Source organism: Rattus norvegicus, chromosome X (genome assembly GCF_036323735.1).
Source record: "Rattus norvegicus strain BN/NHsdMcwi chromosome X, GRCr8, whole genome shotgun sequence".
NCBI lineage: Eukaryota > Metazoa > Chordata > Mammalia > Rodentia > Muridae > Rattus > Rattus norvegicus.
The window spans coordinates 52,032,400-52,054,942 of NC_086039.1; the positions used below are offsets into that span (position 1 = coordinate 52,032,400).

Sequence of the window (22,543 nt, forward strand, 5' to 3'; positions counted from 1 at the left end):
AGGATGACACACTTTCCCCAACAAGGCTACACCTCCAAATAGTGCCATTGCTTGAGCCAAGATTATTCAGATGACCACAGATTGGTCTCAACTTGTGGCAATCACTAGCTATTCCCTCAGTTTATGCTCCATCTTTATTCCTGAGCATCTTGTAGGAAGGACAAATCTGAGTTGAAGGTATGGTGGGTGGGTTGATATCCCCTTCCCACAACTGAAATCCCACCTGGCTACAGAAGTTGGTTACTTCAGTCTCCATATCCCCTGCTGATAGAAATTTCAGGTAGGGTCAACCCAGAGACTCTTGTAGCCTACCATGTACCAGGTCTGGAGATAGTCCCAGAGATGTGCCCCCACCGATGATTTCCATTCTCACTCGCAGCCACCTCCCTCTCTCCACCCCAAACCTGGTCCCCATTCTCATTCACTTCCTCATACCATCTCCCCCAACCATGTTCCCTCTCTTCATCCATTTAAAATGACTATTTTCTTTCCCAGTCTGAGTGAGACTCACACAACTTCCCTTAGACCCTTGTTATTATTTAGTTTCATTCGGTCTGTGGATTGTAACATGGTTGTCTTACACTTCATGGCTAATGTGCATTTATAAGTTAATATATACCATAGTGTCTTTCTGGATCAGGGTTACCTCACTTGGGATGATATAGGAGCATATTTTTATAACTATTGCATTTTTTTAAGTTTCCTTGCTTAAGACCTACTGTTAAATATAATGTGTATTAAAAATACATTGTTCGAAAAAGCAAGCAAACAAACAAACAAAACCAAAGGGGACAGGAAAAGAAAAACATTGTTCAAAAATATTATGAATTTACTGACATATTGCTTAACAAAAACTTGTCATGGAATCTAACTTCATACTGATCCTGGTATTTAATCATAAATATTTTTATATCTCTTTCATTCTTGAGATACCACAATCCTCATACACGTGCTGTCCCAAATGACCAAGTTTTTCAGAGTCACAAATTCTGCATTTTGGGAGCGAAGAAGTGAGTACAGTAAAAGACAGGCTGAGGCGTTGTTTCCCATTCATTGTTCCTGAGGCAAGAAGAGAAAAGAACTATAAATCATTCTTTTATAGAAATATTTGCATAGCACAATGATTATATAGTGTTTCTCTTATGTTAAGAATAATTTGTTAGAAATTGTTAAATTTTCTGTAGTATTTAAAGATGTTTAACAATCCTAATCTGATTTTTAAAATTATAAAATGATAAATAATTTATATTATAACTAACAAATAACAAATAACAGCAACATTATTTAAAATCTCAGAGATAATATATCTAAATCAATAATGTTAAGATTTAGCTATTAAATTAAAGGATAATTCTTTTCAGTTAGTCCACAAAAAATGATCTATGCTCAAAAAAGGAATACAAAGAAAGAATTAAGTAGTGTTTTGTATTTATCCGTAACTGAAATTGCCATAATTTGTATATATTTATAAAATATTCAAATTCATTAAAATATAGCTCAATTGATTAAATATTTAATTCTTTTATTTATTTTATTTGACCATGGAGTTATTAAACCTTCATATCAGAAATAAATTGGAATACAATAGACATTTTATATATCTTTATGAAAATTCTACTTAATGGAGATGATGGCATTGGAATGAGTCAATTATCTAAGAAGACCAAGTCATTTCTTATTCTGATGTCATATGTTAAAGAAAATGGGTGAAATAATACTCAATATTAGACTTGAAGATTTCACAACAGAAGATGTGAAGTACTTTATGATTTATCTATCATAAGAATAGAATACAATATAATCAGCTGACTCTGACAATTGTGTGCATTTCAGTTGAACATGGCATTTCCTTCTAAATTTATCACATTGTCCTTGCTAATATGCTTGCCATAACTGAAATGTTTGAACATAATCCTTTTAACACAGGAAAACACAAACATTTCCTAATTTTTATCAGGCTAATTAAATCATGGATTGTCACATTTATAAAAGACCTTGGGAGCTAAACATACTAACTCTTACTTTAGTTATGAATGTGATGAAAGACAATTGATGATGTTACTTTTCTAGGGCTTTAGTCCAATCATTCTGATCCCAAACAGCTTCCCTTCCTGTATACTCAAGCTATCATTGAAGACTGTATCTTCATGTCCCTAAAATGTATTTTTGTTCACTTTGCTATAGTTTACTTTTAGAGCATATTATGTATTTTTTACTACAGATCTTGACTAACTTCTTAGTCTTTTTAATACTTTGTATCCTCTTTGGTTACTTCAAAAGATTAAGGGAAAGCATACTAACCATGTAAAAATTTAATAGCATGTTGATTTGTGCTCTTTATAGACTCACTGTCCAAAAATATGTGTTTATTGGAAAAATTGTTAAATTTAGTGTTGGCGATTTATCAAAGATAACTATTTTAACTTGGTCTAGAGGTTAGTATATTTATGTAGAGAGAAAATTCAATAATTATATTATTTTGTTAGTTCTGATGTATGATTCTACAGATATTGAATATCAACCATGCTGAAATCTTTGTTTCTGTAATATGAGGCAATATTTAAAATACAAAAACTTGTTCAGTTCTAGACTGAATCACTGCTAAGAGTTACACTTAAATGGACGATGGAAGAATTTTACAACAAGTGTAATACTATAGGATACTTTGTAATAGATTTCAGATATAGGGCATTGTTTTTAAAGTTACAGATTTTGCTATTTTTCTGATAAATAACTACTAAATTATAAAACACCTCAAATGCTTAGAAAGGGATGTGGCTTTAAACATATACTTTACAAGATGGCGCTGTTGCACAGTGGTCCAGAGTTTGTCAACTGTCAGAGAATTCTCTGTGCCAAACTCTAGAACTAAAACAGAAAATGACCAACAAAAAAAAATCTTCTGACATACATTAAGTGTGTCTACATATATTATTTAACAATGTGATTTTCAAAAACAATTTATATATTAATCAACTTTTTATTTTGCTATAGATATGTTAATGGCAAATGTACATCACAATTTCTTTATTCCCTCACTAAAATATATCTGGAAATGTTTCCAACTACTAGTGTTTCCAAGCTGAACTGAAAAGTTTACACACAAATTTATACACTTCAATTCACTCTTAAGAATGAAAAAGAGAATCTAAGATTCAAGAATATTAACATTTTAAACATATTTGTCTGATATACTGTCTAAAGTTTATATACTTTATTATTCTCAACAGGCATGGAAATTTCTTTCTGCCACCTCTCCCAAACTGATCATCTTCAGTATTTAATCTTTGCATATTTTATGGAAAATATATTCATTATGATCACTTAATTATTAGTCATATTTGAACATACTCTTCAGATACACACATGTTACATGTGATATGTATTATTAATATCATGTACTATGATATATCATGTGTGTATTGTATGAGGCCATATATTCCTTCTAATAAATCACTTACGCATTTTCACTGTTTTACATTTTGATTTATGAGAACCCTTAAGTAATAGAATATTAAATTATTCAAATATTATATGAAATTGTCAGTGTATATGCCCATATAATTAACTATAACATTTTCTATTTGCAAAGAAAATTGCTACTTAGAATAGTGAGCCTTTTATTAACTGTGATTACTAAGTGGCTCTAGCTTATATTTAGAACTGTATAGCATATTCATACCCCATGAGTTTTAGTTTTTTGTTTGTTGTTGTTCTTGCTGTTTTCTTGTTGTTTGTTCCATTGTTTGTAAAGATAGGTTTGCACTTTAGCTCAAGGGTCAATTCTCATTTATATAGCTCAGGCTGAACATGAACTCCTAATAGCCTCCCAGAATGCTTTTTATTATAGTCATAGTCCACAACGATTGGCTGCCATGAAAAGTTTTTTTTCTGCATTCAAGAACAACTTGAGAATAATTATAAAATAGCATTCTAAATGTAATGAGCTGCAAAAATTAATAATCAGGTCTAGTGCTAACTTAGTCTATTTTTCCAGAAAAAAATCAGTAGGACCTTTCCAGGGTTTTCTTCAACTGGATACCCTGGCGAGTTCTGCTGGTCTGATCACCAATCGTACAAGTGCTTTTTAGTGAGGCATGTCTTTGAAATAATCACAGCACTAGTTTCTGCCAAGCTGGTTGTGCATTGAGACAAAAATTCCTAAGTAGATTCAGGTATACTCAATTTCTCTTTCACGTGAAAGGTGGTGAATATTGGTTTATTTAGCTCATTTCCCATGTTCTTTTTTGCTTCATCTTTACTAGCTAAGATTTGCTGTTTATAGAATGATAAATAATAGGGTCAAAATAAAGCATCTTCACTGAAAATACTTATGATTTACCTATTTTGGGATATTAGTGGTTCTTTTATTTTATGTCTTGTTTGTTTTCTTTTTAAATTCAGGTCTACACCAGAAAGGAAGCCCTGAAGGCTGGTTTGGATAAAACTGTAAGCCTCCAAAAAGATCTATCAGAGATGCATGAGTGGATGACCCAAGCTGAAGAGGAATATTTAGAGAGAGATTTTGAATATAAAACTCCAGATGAATTACAGACTGCTGTTGAAGAAATGAAGGTAAAATAAACCAAAGAAAACAAAGTAAAAATAGAAAGAAATATAACACCATCAGATAGTGATTCTTCAAAATACCACATCTTGTAGGAACATGAAAATGGTGTTTATAATAACTTTCAAAAACTAATCCCATTAGATTTTTAAAATAGAGATTGATTACTGATGAGGAAACAATTGATGGAGGTCAGATGCTGTTTTGCAAAGTTTGCTTTGTAAAACATTTCTGAAAAAGTGCATTTCATGTGAAAGGATCTGAGTCATGAGAGAAAACCAACATGAAGAAAATACATCTTCAAAGCACATTCTTATCACAGGAAATACTTCCAACAAACAAAGATCCTAAGACAAACTGGGAAATGAAATAATAATAATAATAATAATAATAATAATAATAACAACCACATAAAAAATTACATAAAAGAGATAGAGCAGAGGCTAAATGATTCAAGGTTCATTTGAGGCAGTGGGCAAATATCCATTAACATCCAAGTTGTGTGGGGTGGGTTAGGACAGGGGTCAGCATTTAAAGGGTTTCACAAAAAAGCCTGTGATGATTTTAAATTTGATTGTGAAGAGGTCATGATAAGACTAGCTATATAAATAGTACATATTTGAAACTAATTCAGATCATACTTTCTTGGTCAATCAGAAATAAATAAGGCAAATCTTCATAGAACAATTGATTACACATGTACATGTTTTATCTGTAGTGGAACAACATGGACGGATAATATGTCACACTATTCCATTTTAGTCAAATTCAGTTATGATTTTCCAAATTCTTTTCACGTGTGGTGTGCCATGCTATAATATTTTCACTTCCTGATGGCTTTTGTCTATCACCTGTAATAAAAGTCTATAAATATTTCTTCATATCCCTGAGAAGATAAATGCCACATTTTGTTGCCACATTTTCTGCTTTGTTTCTTGCCAGATTCTTTTGTTTGGCTTAGTCTTTCACTCACCATTCCTTGGCCTTTTATATACTTTAATATGTATAACCTGCTAATTGATGGTAACACTGGAGCAACCAACATTTTTGTATTTGTATACATATCAACTACCCAGTCGGACGTTTTTTGGTTTTGTTTTTGTTTTTTTTTTTTAATTTTCATTGATGCAGATTAGTAGCACACTTCAAATTTTAAAATTGTAAAAACAATCCTGAAAGTAAGTGAGCAGTCCAATCAGTTTTTCATGTTGATTGGCATGTTTAAATAATTGGTCTAGCTACACAATTGGTGCAGTATGCTGTACAATTGAAAGGGAATGGCTCAGGCAGCCTCTGGCAATAGAAGCTAAGGAATTGGTAAAAAATCCAATTTCTTGAGGTTCTGCTTGCAAGTTAAGGAATTTCTTGAGGTCAGTTCGCTATCTGCTGTACAATGATAGGGCTTGCTCCAGACTTCTAACTGTTATTATTTGAACATTCTATTCATTTGTATTGTTGTAAATACCAACAGACTTATTTTGACATCTCTCTCATTAAGAGACCAGAGATCTCCTATCGCTTTATTTATTTTTTTCTGATATTAAAATGACACTACTGTTTGGTAATTGATATTATTTTATCTTTTCACAAGTAAACAAAAAATTTGCCTATTTTAAGGGACTGAAAGGAAGTTTTTGATGAGCAACCTCATGCTTTGTATCTCTTTTAGAAACCATTGTTAATTATATTTTCTATCTTCATAATTAAAAAAATATTGAATTCATTATAGCAGATGTTCTTTTATTAACATTTCACTGTTGTAGTTTCAATCCTGGATCTTAGGATAACACAAATTTGTAATAAAAAGAAATTATACAAACATAACTTTGCTTAATCACTAAAGCACTAGTATTAGTATTTGAGAAGGTATAAGGATCACCTAGAATATTTGTATAAAAATTAGTTGGAGGCTGGTGAGATGGCTTAGTGGGAAAAGTGATTTTTGACAAGCCATAGGATCCCAGTTCCAGCTCTTGTACCCGATTGCTGGAAGGAGAGGAACATATATTACAACTTGTCTTCTGACATCCAGATGGATGCACACACGATTGAAGTAAATAATAAATGATAAATAAAATATGTGACTCTGCCAAAGAGTCAGAATTTGGAATTCAATGAGCCTTTGGGGTATGTCTGAAATAATATGTTTTCAAAAATATTCCATGTAATGACAGTTCCAGACTGGATTATGCTTTGAAAACCATTCAGTCAAAATATTACTGAGCTTATATAAAATTAGATGCATGGAAAAGCCAAAACATACCTTTTTATGAAGATGGTATTTAACAATATAGGATACATAGTTCAAACCTACCTAAATTTACAAATTTTGTTATGTAGGTAATTGCATTTTTTGAAGACACTATTACAAGTCTTCCTCACCCCACATCAGAAGTCAGACATACTTAAACTATAATAAAGAAAAGACATAGATTTAGAAGCATTCATTTAAATTGTTTGACTCTTTCAAAATTTCTAATCCAGACTAACAGAACATGTTAGTTCTGTTTGAAGTTTGATTCTAATGATGGTAATAGGCCAATATTTCTGAAAGTTTTTGATAATTATAAGAATACCACAGGCAAAAAAGATTTACATAAAAACAAACCCCAAGCTCATATGATGCTTGAAAATTTTATAAGAACAAACTGATTTTTCAAATGCTTAAATTAAAACCATGAAATAAATGATTTTATATTTAAAGTGTCCTGTATATTTTACTATACTGCATATTTTATGGCATTCTAAGATTAATTCCAATTCATGCTTAAAATATAAATATATGAAACAGTATTTTATATCTCTCTTTTCCATATACTGCCCATATTCTGAACTGTTCACACTATTTGTAAGCAGGACCAAATTCCAAATAACCCTAGCCAGAATCTGCATTATTTCACATCAATTACACTTTAAAACTTTGTGACAACTACAAATATTAGGGAAGTAATATTGTCTGAACTCCCTTTCAACCAGTTTTAGAAGATTACATGTATATAATCCTCAAATTCCACGAAATATGAAAACAATAATTCTGAGGCATATGTTTCCCATAGCTTTCCTGTAGGAATAATGTCTAGACATTAACTAAATTGGCTAGGATTATCATTGGATCTTCATAATTTTTCTTCCGTTTCTTATGTCCAATTCCTATTCACCGAATGGTATTTCCTTCATAGACAACATGTACATTATGTACTTTAAATACGTATAGTTGGTATTGTTGAAGTCAAAAAAAATTGAACTACAGACTATTCTCTCTCTCTCTCTCTCTCTCTCTCTCTCTCTCTCTCTCTCTCTCTCTCTCTCTCTCTCTGTCCCTCTCTCATGTTTGTTATGCGTGTTTACATGTGCGTGCTCCAAAATCTATTTTAAGTTTAATCTGTTTAAGTGTAAACAGTCTCGAAATGTTATGTGTTTCATGAAACTCTTTACAATTAGCAAAATGCAAGATGTGGAGACCCCTGGATAATGTTGATAAAACAAAAGCAACTATAACATTTTTGTTAGATGATATTGAAGACCAGCTTGGGGGCTTTGCTTAGATTAATGCCAGAGTAGAGATAACTCTGTTATAGAATCACTTTCTGTCTTGAAGAAAAAGAAGAATAAGACTGATGTTATGATTAAAAAAGTGATATTAGCCATTCATCAGAACCAGGACAAGGGATCCAGTACTATTTGATATATTGTGCTTTAAGATGTTTTGTATATATAAAATGTTCACATATATGTAATGCTTTTCTAAATATGACTGTGTTATATTGTTGAATTGAGCTTCCATATTTTCAAATGGACTTGTCCAAGTTTTAAGTTTTATGAAGCAAATTTTCATCCAAAAGAAAAGGGAAGCAATAGCTGTGAGACTTTGTACTTTAGTTTTCTAGACTTTTTCTAAGTTTTCAATTACTGAAGAATCGTCTTTCATCAGAATATCCCAAATATAACCGTAAACATTTTTTATATTTACTATCTTTTCATTTATATAGCATCTTCACTAAATTCAATTGTGATTCACCTGAAAATTTCATAAGTGTTGTTGATTATAGTCTTCTAAATATTTTCAAACATGTTATTAACACATGCAATTCTTAACTTTTGATGCAACTTTCTATAGATACATACATATATTTGAAAAATATATATCCATGTACAGATAGCTTATCAAATTATTTTTATTTTGAGACAAAGTTTCACTTTTCCTAAGGTGACCTCAAAATTATTATATATCCAAGAATGGCCTTGAAATCATTTTTTGCCTGTATCTATATCCAAAGTAAAGGAAAAACAGGTGTGTGTACAGTACCCTACTATAGCCATTATTAAAGTCTATTATATTTTATACTACCTTTCAATTTTTAATCATACATAAATCTGAAATGAAAGAATTGGAAGGAGCATTTGTTTTATGTTCACAAACTACCTTAAAAATTCAACCAGGAAGAAATGGTATGCCAGATAAGAATGAGTATTGGAAGTGATAAAGTTGAGTTGCTCTTAAGAGATTATGATTTGCTTTTCAGAGAGCTAAAGAAGAGGCCCTACAAAAAGAAGCTAAAGTGAAACTCCTTACTGAGACTGTAAATAGTGTAATTTCTCAAGCTCCACCTGCAGCACAAGAGGCCTTAAAAAAGGAACTTGAAACTTTGACCACCAACTACCAATGGCTGTGCACCAGGCTGAATGGAAAATGCAAAACTTTGGAAGTTAGTTGTTTTACTTTTTATCAGTTCAATGTCAAAATCATAATAATTAAGTATCTAAGTTTTATGTAAATAATTTAATCTAGAGTTCTTCATCCACACACCTACAATGTGTATAAATTGTGACAGTTTCTTAACTTTCATAAAACTCTTTTTAGTCTGTGAATGATCATGATAGATTTTGTGTTATAATAGAGATGGCACAGCATTTATGAATGCTTTCTCTTCTTTCAGTTAACCAGAGTTCAATTCATAAGACCTGATATAGGGTGTTCACAACTGCTGCAACTCCAGTTCCAGGGGATCTGGTGTTCCTTCAGGACTAAATTGGCATTTGCACAGGTGTTATATACGGGAACATTCACATATGGTCATAAATACAAAAATGCTTTTAAAAAGATATTTTTGTATGTATTTTATGGTTTATAAATTAACTATATGATATAAAATACTTAGACAACAATTATATTTTACTGGTCTTATAAGATTATGAAATTTATAAATACTAGATTTTTATAAATTAAATTGATTTACATTCATTTAAAGGTACATAAATTTATTTAATTCTCTCACATGTCAGCATTCTGTGTAGAAATTTATTTTTATTAGAATGGTTTTAATAATCATCATTGGGCCCTATATGCTACTTTTTAGAAGATATTGCCTAGCTAGCTCATTTTTATATTTTCTATTTATTCATTTTCACAAATGGTACTTTATTTTATTCACTTGGTTTATTCAATGGACTGTTTTTATGTGAATATAGAAAAGAATTCAAGCACTGCATACATTATTCATTCTATCAAAAATAGGTAGCTATTTTTATTTTGAAAATGCAAAGGGGAAAGAGGATATAAAACTTTCAAATGGGTATGATTTCCAAAACAGGGCACAAGTTGAACTTTACATTTTCTATTCCTAGATATAATTGTCTCTGTGAATATGCTTGATCAATAACGGGTTCAGCTACACCACTATTTTTGAGTTATAATATTTTAATAGAGTTTTGCACTTCTTGAAATGTGAAGGCATATGGAAGGCAGATGTAGTTCTGACTGGTAAGATATAGAGTAAAATATTTGGAGGGGTGTTGGTTGATAATTTCAAGCATGCATATAAAAATTTTGTAAAAGTCTACCCCCATTTCCTTTCCTCCATTTCTTCTTATATCTCCACCAGTATTGCAAATTGATCACAATTTCAATCCTTCCCTTTTCTTTATTTCTTTATTTCTTCCCTCTTTCTTTCCTCCCTCCCTTGCTCTATCTCTTTGCCTTCTTCCTTTCTTTCCTTTCATCCTTTCTTTCTTTTATCTTTCTTTCATCTGTTTTTCCTCTTTCCTTTGTTCTTCCTTTTAACCTATAGAGTTATTTGAGTGGAGTGTAAGTAATCTCACAGGGACTGTAATTGTAAAACAATCTGACTTTCTTTTTTCCAGTAGCATAAATTGCCAATATCTTCTCAAATAGGTGTGAGATTTTCTTATTTCTACAGTCCTACCACAACTAAAGGCTAAGGTTGGTCTGACTTTATTCTATGGGTCCTATGGATGATGTCTCAACTACCATGCAACAACATCGATGTATTCATAAAATAGTTTCCTTTTAGTCATTCACTGTCTTTGGATCTTACAGTTTTTCTGCTTGATTTCCTACAATGATACGTGAACCTTGGAAGAAGTGGGGTATAATATAGAAATACCTTATGGAGAGATGAGCATTCTGAAATCTCTTATTGTCCACACCTTGATCAGCTGTAGATTTTATGTTAATCACCATTTATTGGAAAAATAAACTTCTCAGATGAATATTGAGGGCTACACTAATCTACTGATAACAACCCTATAGGAATCCATTTAATGCTGTATATATTTATCAGGATAATAGTATAACAAATAGTTTTGCCTAGACTTGTACAATAAATTGTTTAGACAAAGGAGTTCTGTAACAATGAATACTTACAAAGTTATATATAAAAATATGGCAAAACAATAAGAAACTGTAAGTATGAATTTTGCTTTCACCTTACCTATGGTATATAAACTTCCATATCTATCTATAGGTTTCTGTTTCCCAATTAGTTAATACTATTATATATTTATTAATTTGCATAATATTCATTTAGAATTTCCAATTCTATTCTACTCATTTCTGTGACTGGTTTTGCCGTTACCCTTCTCTTCTGTGTTCAGTTTCTTACTGGCTCAAATATTGAGTGTTGTTGCAAGTTTTCTCACATTTCACATCATTGAAATGCCTTTTCCTTCTATTGAGTAATAGAGAGTTGAGCATATTATTATGCAGACAGTATTATTTTTCTAATACTGAAAATATTATTCCTTTGTCTTTTGAATTTTTGAGCAGTTAAGAAGTCTACTATCAAACTTTTTTCCCTTTATTTTGGTCTGGTACCTTTAATTTTCTCTTTGTATGCCACACTCTGTAGTTTTGTTTTATAATACATGGATATATATTTCTGGATAATTTTATTTTGTCATCTAGAAGGTTAATGAGAACTGAGAAACTGATATATTGTTTCTTTTTATAATGGTCCTCGATTATATTTTTGAGTATTGTCTTTTCTCCGATCTATACGTCCCTCTAAGAGCATTTTGCATAATATCAGTGAATAATCTCTCTGTTTCATAATGTTTCTCAATTTTGTTGGATCGTTTCCTATTGTTAACTGTGAATGTCCAATTTAGAATAATTTCTGAAGTCTGAGATTAAGTTCTTAAATTTTTATCTACTTATGCCTATTCATACATATGCTTACTTATGATTGCATGTATGTGTGTTTACATTTTCCCAATGAATGCATTCACATTATTGAGAGGTTTATACTCTATAAATCTGACACTTTCTCATAATTCTGTTTTGTATAATAACTCCTAATTAAAACAATTGACACATTTACCATCTGTTTGATTAAGTTTCATGTCACTAATTATAAGAATTTAATAATTTTTTTTTCCTAATAATGAAATCAATGACAAATTCTGTTAGCTGTCAAATCTGGAGCTTTTTGTAGTGATATTTTTATATTTACCTGTAGTTCCAAATCTATTTTCTCTTTCTTAGATTTTGTTTTGTTTTGTTTTTAATAATTTTCTTTTTCTTGGATATTTTATCTATTTAAATTTCAAATGTTATCCCCTTTCCTCCCGCTCCCATACCTCCCTCTCCCCTCCCCTTTCTTCTATGAGGATGCTCCCATTCCCATCCACCCCCTCAAATTATAACATTTAAACGTCAATATCATAATTTATACATTCAAATTTTAAATAGTTTAATATTTGGAATTTATCAATAATTATTATAGTAAGAATAAGAATTTTTATTTAAAAACACCTCCTGTCTCATAGGCTCTCATTGTCAATCTTTCAATGTTAGTACAAGGAGAGAAACCCTTCATATATATAATCTTTGCTTAAATGGTCATAAATATCTTTCTAATGCCAAGATATATTTGTGATAATTAATCTGTTGTCACTTGCTAAATTATGCTGACTAATCTGCCTCGTTCTTTGCAGATTCTATGTAATTTATTAGAAACATTGGTTGCCTTTATTTATATACATTTTCAATCCCATAAACTGAAAACATCTTCAGGTATTCATGGTGCCTTGAAATACTGAGTTTAACATGATTTCTGTATGCCTTTACAACACGTTCCTATGAAAGTTACCCTTCTTTGCTCAATGTATTAATGGTCCCCAGACATTATCTTATTTATCTTGTTTGCTCTGGGGAATTGAGCCTTCATTTCCTTCATGAGTTGTCAAATTACAGCAAGTTGCCCTTGTTTCCTCTGAACTGGAAAGGAAAAGCCTCTAGCTCTTTCTGAATATGCTCGTTTACTACACAGATTGTGCTCTTTTTAAAATTTATTTTTATTTATTCTTCTATCATACTATACATTATCAGAGGATCTTCCCTTCCCTATTCTTCTCCCAGTCCTTTCTCCCCCTACCTCCTGTGTCCTCCCATGCACTCCTCCTTTGTTCCCTTTCAGGAAAGAGCAGGCATCTCTGTGATATCAACCAAATATGGCATAGCAAGTGCAGTAAGACTCGGTACAAAGAATCATATCAAGGTTGGACAGGACTACCTAGTAGGAGGAAAAGGGTCCCAAGAGGAGGCAAAAGGGTCAGAGACATTCCCACTCTCACTCACACTATTAGTGGTTCCACAAGAACACCAAACTACACAACCAGAATATATGCAGAAGGCAAAGCGCAGACCTATCCAGGCTCCCTTATAGTCAGATCTGCCTCTGTGAGCCCTTATGAGCCCTTATCAGTTGCTTCTGTTGTCTGCTATGTTATGATGTGCTTGATCCCACTGACTCCTACAATCCTTCCTCCCCATCTTCTGCCCAATTTCCCAAGCTCTGCCTAATGCTTGACTGTGGGTCTCTGCATCTATTTCCATCAGTTGATGCATGAAGCCTCTCTGATGACAATTGGGCTATGCACCAATCTATGTTTATTGCAGATTATCATTAGGAATCATTTCAGTAATATTTTTTGTTAAGGCACATTTAGTTCTACTATAGGTGTCTGAGCTATCTAATCTCTGATTTCCGGCCCTGAAGTAACTGCCAGGTATGGGCTATCTCTTGTGATATGGACCTCAAGTTAGACCAGTCATCCTGTAATCTCTGAGCCACAATTGCTACAGTACATCTTGCAGGCAGCCTAGCTTGTAAGTTAAAGATTTTGTGACTGGGTTGTTGTTCCAATACCACCTATGGATGTCTTGCCTGTTTAAAGAAGATGGTTGTACCAGGCTCAAAATTTTCCAGTTTTAGAGTCCTCTCTAGGTCACCCTAATAGGTTCCAAGGAGTTTTCACTGCACTGTGTGTGCACTCTTCTATGCGTGCTCCAATGCAAGTCCTCTCTCCCTCTGGAGGGTTGAGAGTTTCCCACAGTGGAAATATACTTACCAAATATGAAGAAGGTTGTGTGTCCAAGTTTTAGGATAGTAAAACAAACCAAAAGAAAAGAAAATGAATATTAAGATATGGGAATAGTTTCTCACTCTTGTTTGTTCTCCAAATGAAAACACCTTTCTGAGTAGAACTGTCCTGTCTTCTTTTTTTTTTTTTTTTTTTCAGAGCTGAGGACCGAACCCAAGCGCTCTACCACTGAGCTAAATCCCAACCCTGGAGAACTGTCTTCTTTATAGTAAAATAGTCTCTTCATGATAACTTCACCATAGCATCATAGCTTGTGAAAGTTGTGTCCTTACTATATAAAATGTTGTGATTTAACCCTTTTATTTCTTAAGTATGACAAATTATTAACAAACTCAAATAGTACAGGCAATATACACGCCAAACTAAACACACATTATAAAATTGTTCATTTTTCTATTACCTCTACCATTTTCCTAGTATCTTTTTATGATAAAATATGAATTTAAACATTTGTTACAACTTATGGTTTGTTCCTGTTTTATTCCTTTTATTTTTTTACAGCTCAGCCATTGCCCCTATTCTGCCCCCATCCCACAGTCCCTCATCCCATTTCTCCTCCCCTTTTTCCAAGAGGATGCCCCTAGCCCACTCCTGGCCAGACTTCTCCCTCCATAGGTCCTCAAGTCTCTAGAAGGTAAAGTGCATCTTTTCCCACTGAGGCCAGACCAGGCAGTCCTCTCTTATATATGTGTTGGGGGCCTCAGACCAGCTGATGTATACTGCCTGATTGGTGGCTTGGTGTCTGAGAGATCTCAGGGATCCAGGTTAGCGAAGACTGCTGGTCCTCCCATTGGGTCATCCTCCTCCTCATCTTCTTTCAGCCTTTCCCTAACTGAACTACAGGAATTCCCAACTTCAGTCCAATGGTTTGGTATATCTACATCTGTCTCAGTCTGCTGCCTGTTGGGACTTTCAAAGGACAGCCCTGCTATACTCCTCTCTGTAAACACATGATAGCATCAGTAATAGTCTGACTTTGGAACCTCCCCTTGAGATGGATCCCAAGTTAGGCATGTCAATGGACCTCCTTTCCCTTATGCTCTCCTACATTTTTGTTCCTGAAGCTCTTTTAGACAGGAACAATTATGGGTCAGAGGTTTTGGATGTGAGATGGTAACCCCACCCTTCCACTTTATGCCCTGTCTTTCTACTGAAGGTGAACTCTGAATTTCCTCATCCCACCGTTGGGAGTTTCATCTGAGGTTCCCCCACTTGATTCCTGAGAGTCACTTTGATTCACCTTCCAGATCTCTGGTACATTCTAGAGGATTCCCCCTCCCCTCTCTGAGGTTGCACATTTTCATTCATTTTGCTGCCCCTCAGGAATTCTGTCCTGTCTCACTCTTCCATACCTGATCATATCCCCCTCTTCTGCTCTTCCCCTCCTCCTCCCCAATCCCACTCAGGTCCCTCTTTCCCTCGGCCTCCTCTGATTATTTTCTTCTCCCTCCCGAGTGTGATTGAAACATCCTCACTTGGGCCCTTTTACTTGTTAGCCTTCTTTAGTTTTGTGGATTTTATACTGGGTATTCTGTACATTTTTGGGCTAATATCACTTATTAGTGAGTACATATCATGCATGTCCTTTCGGGTGTGAGTTATTTCAATCAGGATGATATTTTCTAGTTCTTGTAAAGTTTGTTTCTGAGTTTACCTATTATAGGAATTGTTGTTGAAATTCTTATTGCTTTTGATTGTTATAAATCTTTGTATCTAACATGGTCCTTGAGATGTTGTGCTATGTTATCATCTGTAAAATCATCATAAGTTTTGATTCATTAATGTAGCATCATTACTTTCTATCCAAACAACAAAAATAATATCAACTTCCTCTTAATGCTTGGTGGTGGAGATCTTTTAAAGTTCTTCCTTTAGAATAAGTGTCCCATTATTGTTAACATTTGTTTGACTTGTGCGAGACTAATTTTTCCTTTATAATAGAAAGCTAATGGTAAATATCATAGCTTTCATGCTATATCTGGTCAGCCAGTCCTGCATATTATTTTCTTAGTTTGTATTCTACTCCCTCTCCATTTTACTTTATTGGACATGAATAATTTTCTGATTTGTGTTTAAGAGGTAAACTTTAATTTAAAATGTATTGTTTGTATTCAACTTGAAATTTCTTTTAAAAATATTTTAGTTCCTCATCCTTTTCTTTCTTCTATTGTTCCTAAGAAGATACCCGCTTCCCGCAAATCCTCCCCACTCCCTGGGGCCTCAAGTCTCTTAAGGGTTAGGTGCCTCTTCTTCCACTGAAGCCAGATCAGACAGTTCTCTTCTGTGTATATGCCGGGTGCCTCTGTCTAGCTCCTGTATGCTGCTTGGTTGGTGGTTCAGTGTCTGAGAGATCACAGGGGTCCGGGTTAGTTGAGACTGCTGGTCCTCCTACAGGGTTGCTCTCCTCCTCAGCTTCCTCTAGCCTTTCCCTAATTCACCTACATGGCTCCCTGACTTCAGTCCAATGGTTGGGTGTAAGTATATGCTTCTGTCTTAGTCAGAAATATGTAACCTCTGGAGGTAGGAAGTGGGGTACCCTCTGGAATTTGCCAGAGAACTGGGAGGTGAGAGACTCTCAGGACTCAAAAGGAGGGACCTTAGAAGAAATGCCTAACAGTGAGGAGAGGGAATTCATAGAGTCCACTTCCAGTAGAAAGACAGGGCACCAAGTGGAGTGATGTGGTTTCTATCTTAACAGTCAAAAACTCTGAGACATACTCTGCAAAATGGAGAAGAGACTGAAGAAAAGGCAATCTAGTGACCAGACAACTTGAGATCAACCTGAAATTTCAATTACACTAAAACAGTATGACAGTGATCACAAGTTCCATCTATTATTTTGAAAAATTTGCCATTTCATGAGTTTTGTGCTTCAAAGCCCTTAAATTCTTTTATTTCAATGTACTTTTGTCTTCCAAATTGTTAATCTTAACAGTTACTCTAAATCAATTTTCATTCCAACTTAGAATTTAAGAGTTTATTTTATTTTGAAAAACTGAACTATGAAACTGCTGCATTGAGCCTATGTAGCTGTGCTCTTCAAGATGTATTTAGCAAGGAAGAAACCATCCATAATGAGAGTTAAATCATCAAGTCACTTCACTATTTCAATTTTCACCAAAGTTGATATGATCACTGACATCCCCTTTACTAATTTATTCTGGGATTTAAGATAATACTTGTGTTTTCCTACTGGGATGTTTGCCAAGAAGGAAAAGAGGATATAGATCAGCAGGATGTTGGAATGATTTAAAGTTTATATAATCATTTAATAGAAAAATGCTTAGTTTTCTGTTTGGAATATACTGTATAAAATTAATAAATTGTTGTAAGTTGAAAAGAATACAGGCAATATAAAATGATGTTAAGCAGACAGATATAGAACATCCTACATTATTTTTAAAGACTATAAATAAAGCAGGAAATATTTCGACTTTAATAATCATTAAGTATCTCTTAGAATAAATATTTCTTTAGCCTTGCTATTGATGATACACTCAGGATGATGTTCTATGAGATTGCATCATTGTTTTTACTATTCTTAATGGATTTAGCTCTAATTTATAATATCACACATAGTGTAGATAACTGTTATGGTAATGTAATCAGAAGACTTTATATTGGTATTACCGAAGTAATGCTAGCCACTTGCTATGAATCAACCAATTGAATAGCTGCTAGATTCTCCATATCCCATGCCATATGCTTGCAGTATTTTCAGCAATAGAGTCTCACCATCAAGATATGAATGGTAACCAAGAGCACTGGCAATAGCCTGTAGTATTTGAGGTGCTCTATGGGAAACCTGTGGCCAACAACTCAAGTTAGGTTGTTTACTTGATAGCCTATGATATCAAGCCAGGATATTATCTCTACCATCATATGGCAATTTCATTTAATTTTCATTTATATATCTTTTTTTTACTCCATCTTTATTAAATTGTGTATTTCTTATTTACATTTCGATTGTTATTCCCTTTCCCGGTTTCCAGGCCAACATCTCCCTAACCCCTCCACCTCCCCTTCTATATGGGTGTTCCCCTCCCCATCCTCCCCCCATTACCACCCTCCCCTCAACAATCACATTCACTGGGGGTCCAGCCTTGGCAGAGTCAAGGGCTTCCCCTTCCTTAGGAAACTTCTGCAATATTAGGTTTACATATTTTTTTTAAAGAAAGTTGGTTATGCTATTTGTCATCAGCTCTGGGTAACTCTCTAATATGTATTTGACGAAACACTGAAAACTGTCATTCATTCAATGACATGTGAGAATACCATTATCTGATGTCCTGTAGCTTTATGTTTGCTACTTAAGTTCTAGTATGCATTCTGACTAATAGGATTATCTGACCCCATCAGGTAGTCAATATTTATTGAGTGAATAAATGTTGCCCTTTTCAAAAAAAAAAAGAAAATTAATGATACCTACACTTAAAATGGTTAAGGTTGTTAATGATAAACACTTTCACTAAAATAAATACTAAAAAGAGATACTAAATGTGTAATCCCAACATCAAAAAGAATGACAAGTAGTCTTTTCAATATACATATTCCTAACAAGACACATAAATTTTATATTTATTTCTTCATTTGTGTTAGCTAAAATGTCATATCACTTTTCTCATTTTTCCAACTTATTCCCTTGGTTCTAAATGAGTATAAATTATATGTTCATGGGGTTTTATATATAATTCATTCTCTTATCTACTTATTTTTCTTTGTGTGTGCCACATAAATGCATGTGCCTTTGAAGATGGAAAGATGGCAAGGATCTCCTCAAACTGGTGTTATAGGCTGTTATAAATTACCCAACATAGCTGCTGGTGACAGAACCAAGGTCCTACTTAAGAACAATATGTTCTCTTAAATACAGTGCTATCTTTCCAGACCTACATTTCTATTTTTACTTTTATTTTTCTGTTTTTATTTAATGTTATAATTATGATAGGCTTTATTTTCATGTGTTCACTTGATTATTTGTTCATCTATAGACTTGTTAAAAAGATTGAATATTATTATTTAAATATTAACACATGTTATATTATATTTTATTTTTCCATTTCAAGTTTATTAAATGATATTTACACATAGTTACAATTTTGGTTTAAAATCTAAAGGACATTTTGATGTGTATTTATCTACACATACTCTCCTTGTTAGTGAAGAACATTATTAGTACATTTTTCCCAATGTTGCTCAGTGTTTATTTTTTCCATTTTTTTAAAATTGGATATTTCTTATTTATATTTCAAATGTTCTTCCCTTTTCCAGTTTCCTGTCTATCACCCCCTAATCCCTCTCCCTCCCCTTCTTTACGGGTGGTCCCCCCATCCTCTCCCCATTATCACCCCCCAACAATCCCTACACTGAGGGTCCAACCTTGGCAGGACCAAGGGCTTCCCCTTCCACTGGTGCTCTTACTAGGCTATTCATTGCTACGTATGCAGTTTGAGCCCAGGGTCAGTCCATGTATAGTCTTTTGGTAGTGGCTTAGTCCCTGGGAGCTCTGGTTGTTTGACATTGTTGTTCTTATGGAGTCACAAGCCCCTTCAGCTCTTTCAGTCCTTTCTCTAATTCCTCCAAAGGAGGTCCTGTTCTCAGTTCAGTGGTTTGCTGCTAGCATTTGCCTTTGAATTTGACATGTTCTGGCGCTGTCTTTTAGGAGACAGCTATATCCGGTTCCTGTCAGCATGCACTTCTTAGCTTTATCAATCTTTTCTAGTTTTCGTGGCTGTATATATATGAGCCACATGGGGGACAGGCTTTTAAATGGACAAAACATGTTTTTATATTAATTTATGGGCTATTTTGGTAAATGGTAAAGTTTTGTTTAAATGTCAAATATGTTCATTCATTTTCATAGTGTTGCTTTTGTGCAATTTATTTTTCTTTCAGTGTATTTAGCAGTCAGAATAATCTTCTAGATTATCTTTAGGAATCTGAAAGTTTTATTTAAGGAGAAAATTTTAAAAATTTTACATTGTGTATCAAAAGTCACCTAGAAGTAACTGTGCATTTGAAATAGTATTTCTGCTTGTGGTAATATGGCCCCAAGGACAAAATAAAAATATGATAATTAGATCCATTATCCTAAGAATTTCATAAAGTCATTGTTTTTGATAGCTGAGTAGTACTCCATTGTGTAGATGTACCACATTTTCTGTATCCATTCCTCTGTTGAAAGCCATCTGGGTTTGTTCCATCTTCTGGCTCCTATAGAAATATTTGTGTGTGTGTGTGTGTGTGTGTGTGTGTGTGTGTGTGTGTGTGTGTGAAACAGAGAGAGGGAGAGGGAGACGGGGAGGGAGAGAGAGAGAGAGAGAGTGAGAGAGAGAGAGAGAATGTTCACTGCAGAATTGAATTGAACATAGTCGAATTGAATTTAATGTGTATTATTATATAAACAAATATATAGTCACTGTCATAACCTTTGAAGATTTTTTAAAATGTTTTTTCATTAATATATAAATCCTAAATATATTTAGTACTGAAATACAAAGAGTTAACTATATATTTTAAATTTAAATATAAAACTATTCATTTTTGCTGAATTTATAAGTAACAAAACTGTACTCGTTGATGTTGGAGGAACTTGGGCATATGCATGCATCCTATCATACATTTTGATATATCTATTTTTAAGACTGTAGTGTTAGTTAATGTCTAATTTTAAAAGGCAAATCACTGGATCTTGAATTTATTCATGTAATAAACTGTTTCCTTAATGACTTATAATTACTGAGGTATTAGATGTACAAAGTACCTAGTTGCATTTTAAATCATCTATTGCAAATTAAAGGGGAAATGCAGAAAAATTATTCTTCCATATTTATGTTTTACAATTATAATATGGAGGATCTCTATTTACTTTTATAAGGAAATATTTAATTTGCAATGTTCATTTCTTTCTTAGGAAGTTTGGGCGTGCTGGCATGAGTTATTGTCATATTTAGAGAAAGCAAACAAGTGGCTCAATGAAGTAGAATTGAAACTTAAAGCCACTGAAAATGTTCCTGCAGGAGCTGAGGAAATCACCGAGGTGCTAGAAGTAAGTTGTGAATTTATCTAAATGATTTGATGTATACAGCATTGAAAAGATTTAGTTCTAACAAGAAGATAATGTTTTAAATTGCAAAATACCTTCACTCCTGGTATTTTCGACAAACCCTTTGTTTCCTCTAGAATCCTTCAAGGTCTCAAGAACCTAAAGGGGAATGTTTTGTTTTCTCATCTTGGACATTTTTCTTTTTATTATCTTTCTAATTTCTATGTTCATATTTTGCTTGCCTACATCTACTACAAACTTCTAAAGACAGCTTAACATAAAATTATTTTTAATACAGATGCACAGCTTGCTAATGAAAAGTTTTTCTATTTTTAAAGCTATATATTATTTGAACTGGAACATATAAAATTATTTAAAATAATTTTAATGACTCTTTTAAGACTTTAATATACATTATAAATACAAGTATACTTTTAGAATACTCATAAACACAATTTTATTATAATTTTGCATATATAAAGTATAAATTATATTATCTTGATGCCACATTTTAGGTAATGCTTTGGAAAAGAAGTGGAATGTTCATGTGGAAGCTAAAAAAAATACCCGCAACCCCATGAAAAATCATGAAAATAGAAGGGGAATTATTAGGAAAGAGAAAAGTGGGAGCTGTTATGTGGGAAATGGGAGTGATGTAAATATGACCAAAATGCATTAGACACATGTGGCAAATGTTAGGCATACCATTATTTGTATCATTATTCATGCTAATAAAATATAGTCCATTCAGAGGAGACTGGTGAGACATCAAAGGAGAATGTTAAGGAAATAACAGCAAGTCCTTATTATTACTATTTCCTTCCTATTGGCTATTACATGTAAATTGATTGTTTGGTAAGGTTGGTGTGGCTTATTCTTAAGGCACTTTAAATAGTAAAATAATATACATGTATTTGACAAGATTAACAAAGCTGTTGCACTTCTAACTTTTCTTATATTTAAAGATTTTCATAAATTCTAATTTTTTAGTTATTGTTGTAACCTTGTATTTTTAGATTGCATTTTATCATATTCTTCCCAGTACCCCAACTACTTCAAGATCCTTTGTGAGAGAAAAAAATAGTTTACCTTTATTTAACAAGTTGACCTTTTAGTTAATTAACAGGTTATGCATTTTGTTGGGACATAAAGAGAAAATTCTCTATGAAAAAATTTAAAACTGAAACATTTATACCACATAATGAATTGTATAAAAGAAAAATCAATACTAATATCTTGTATTACAG

General features: G+C 33.0%; 1 protein-coding gene across 11 annotated transcripts in view; it reads left to right on the forward strand.

The window, feature by feature from the left end:
• Positions 1-22,543, forward strand: part of Dmd (dystrophin) — a 2,367,748-nt gene that overhangs the window by 962,302 nt on the left and 1,382,903 nt on the right. For all 11 annotated transcript variants that reach the window (XM_063279795.1, XM_063279798.1, XM_063279800.1 and 8 more), the window contains 3 exons: positions 4,405-4,575; positions 9,091-9,273; positions 21,165-21,299. In XM_063279795.1, the coding sequence (XP_063135865.1) occupies positions 4,405-4,575; positions 9,091-9,273; positions 21,165-21,299 (489 nt within the window). The remainder of the gene's footprint in view (positions 1-4,404; positions 4,576-9,090; positions 9,274-21,164; positions 21,300-22,543) is intronic.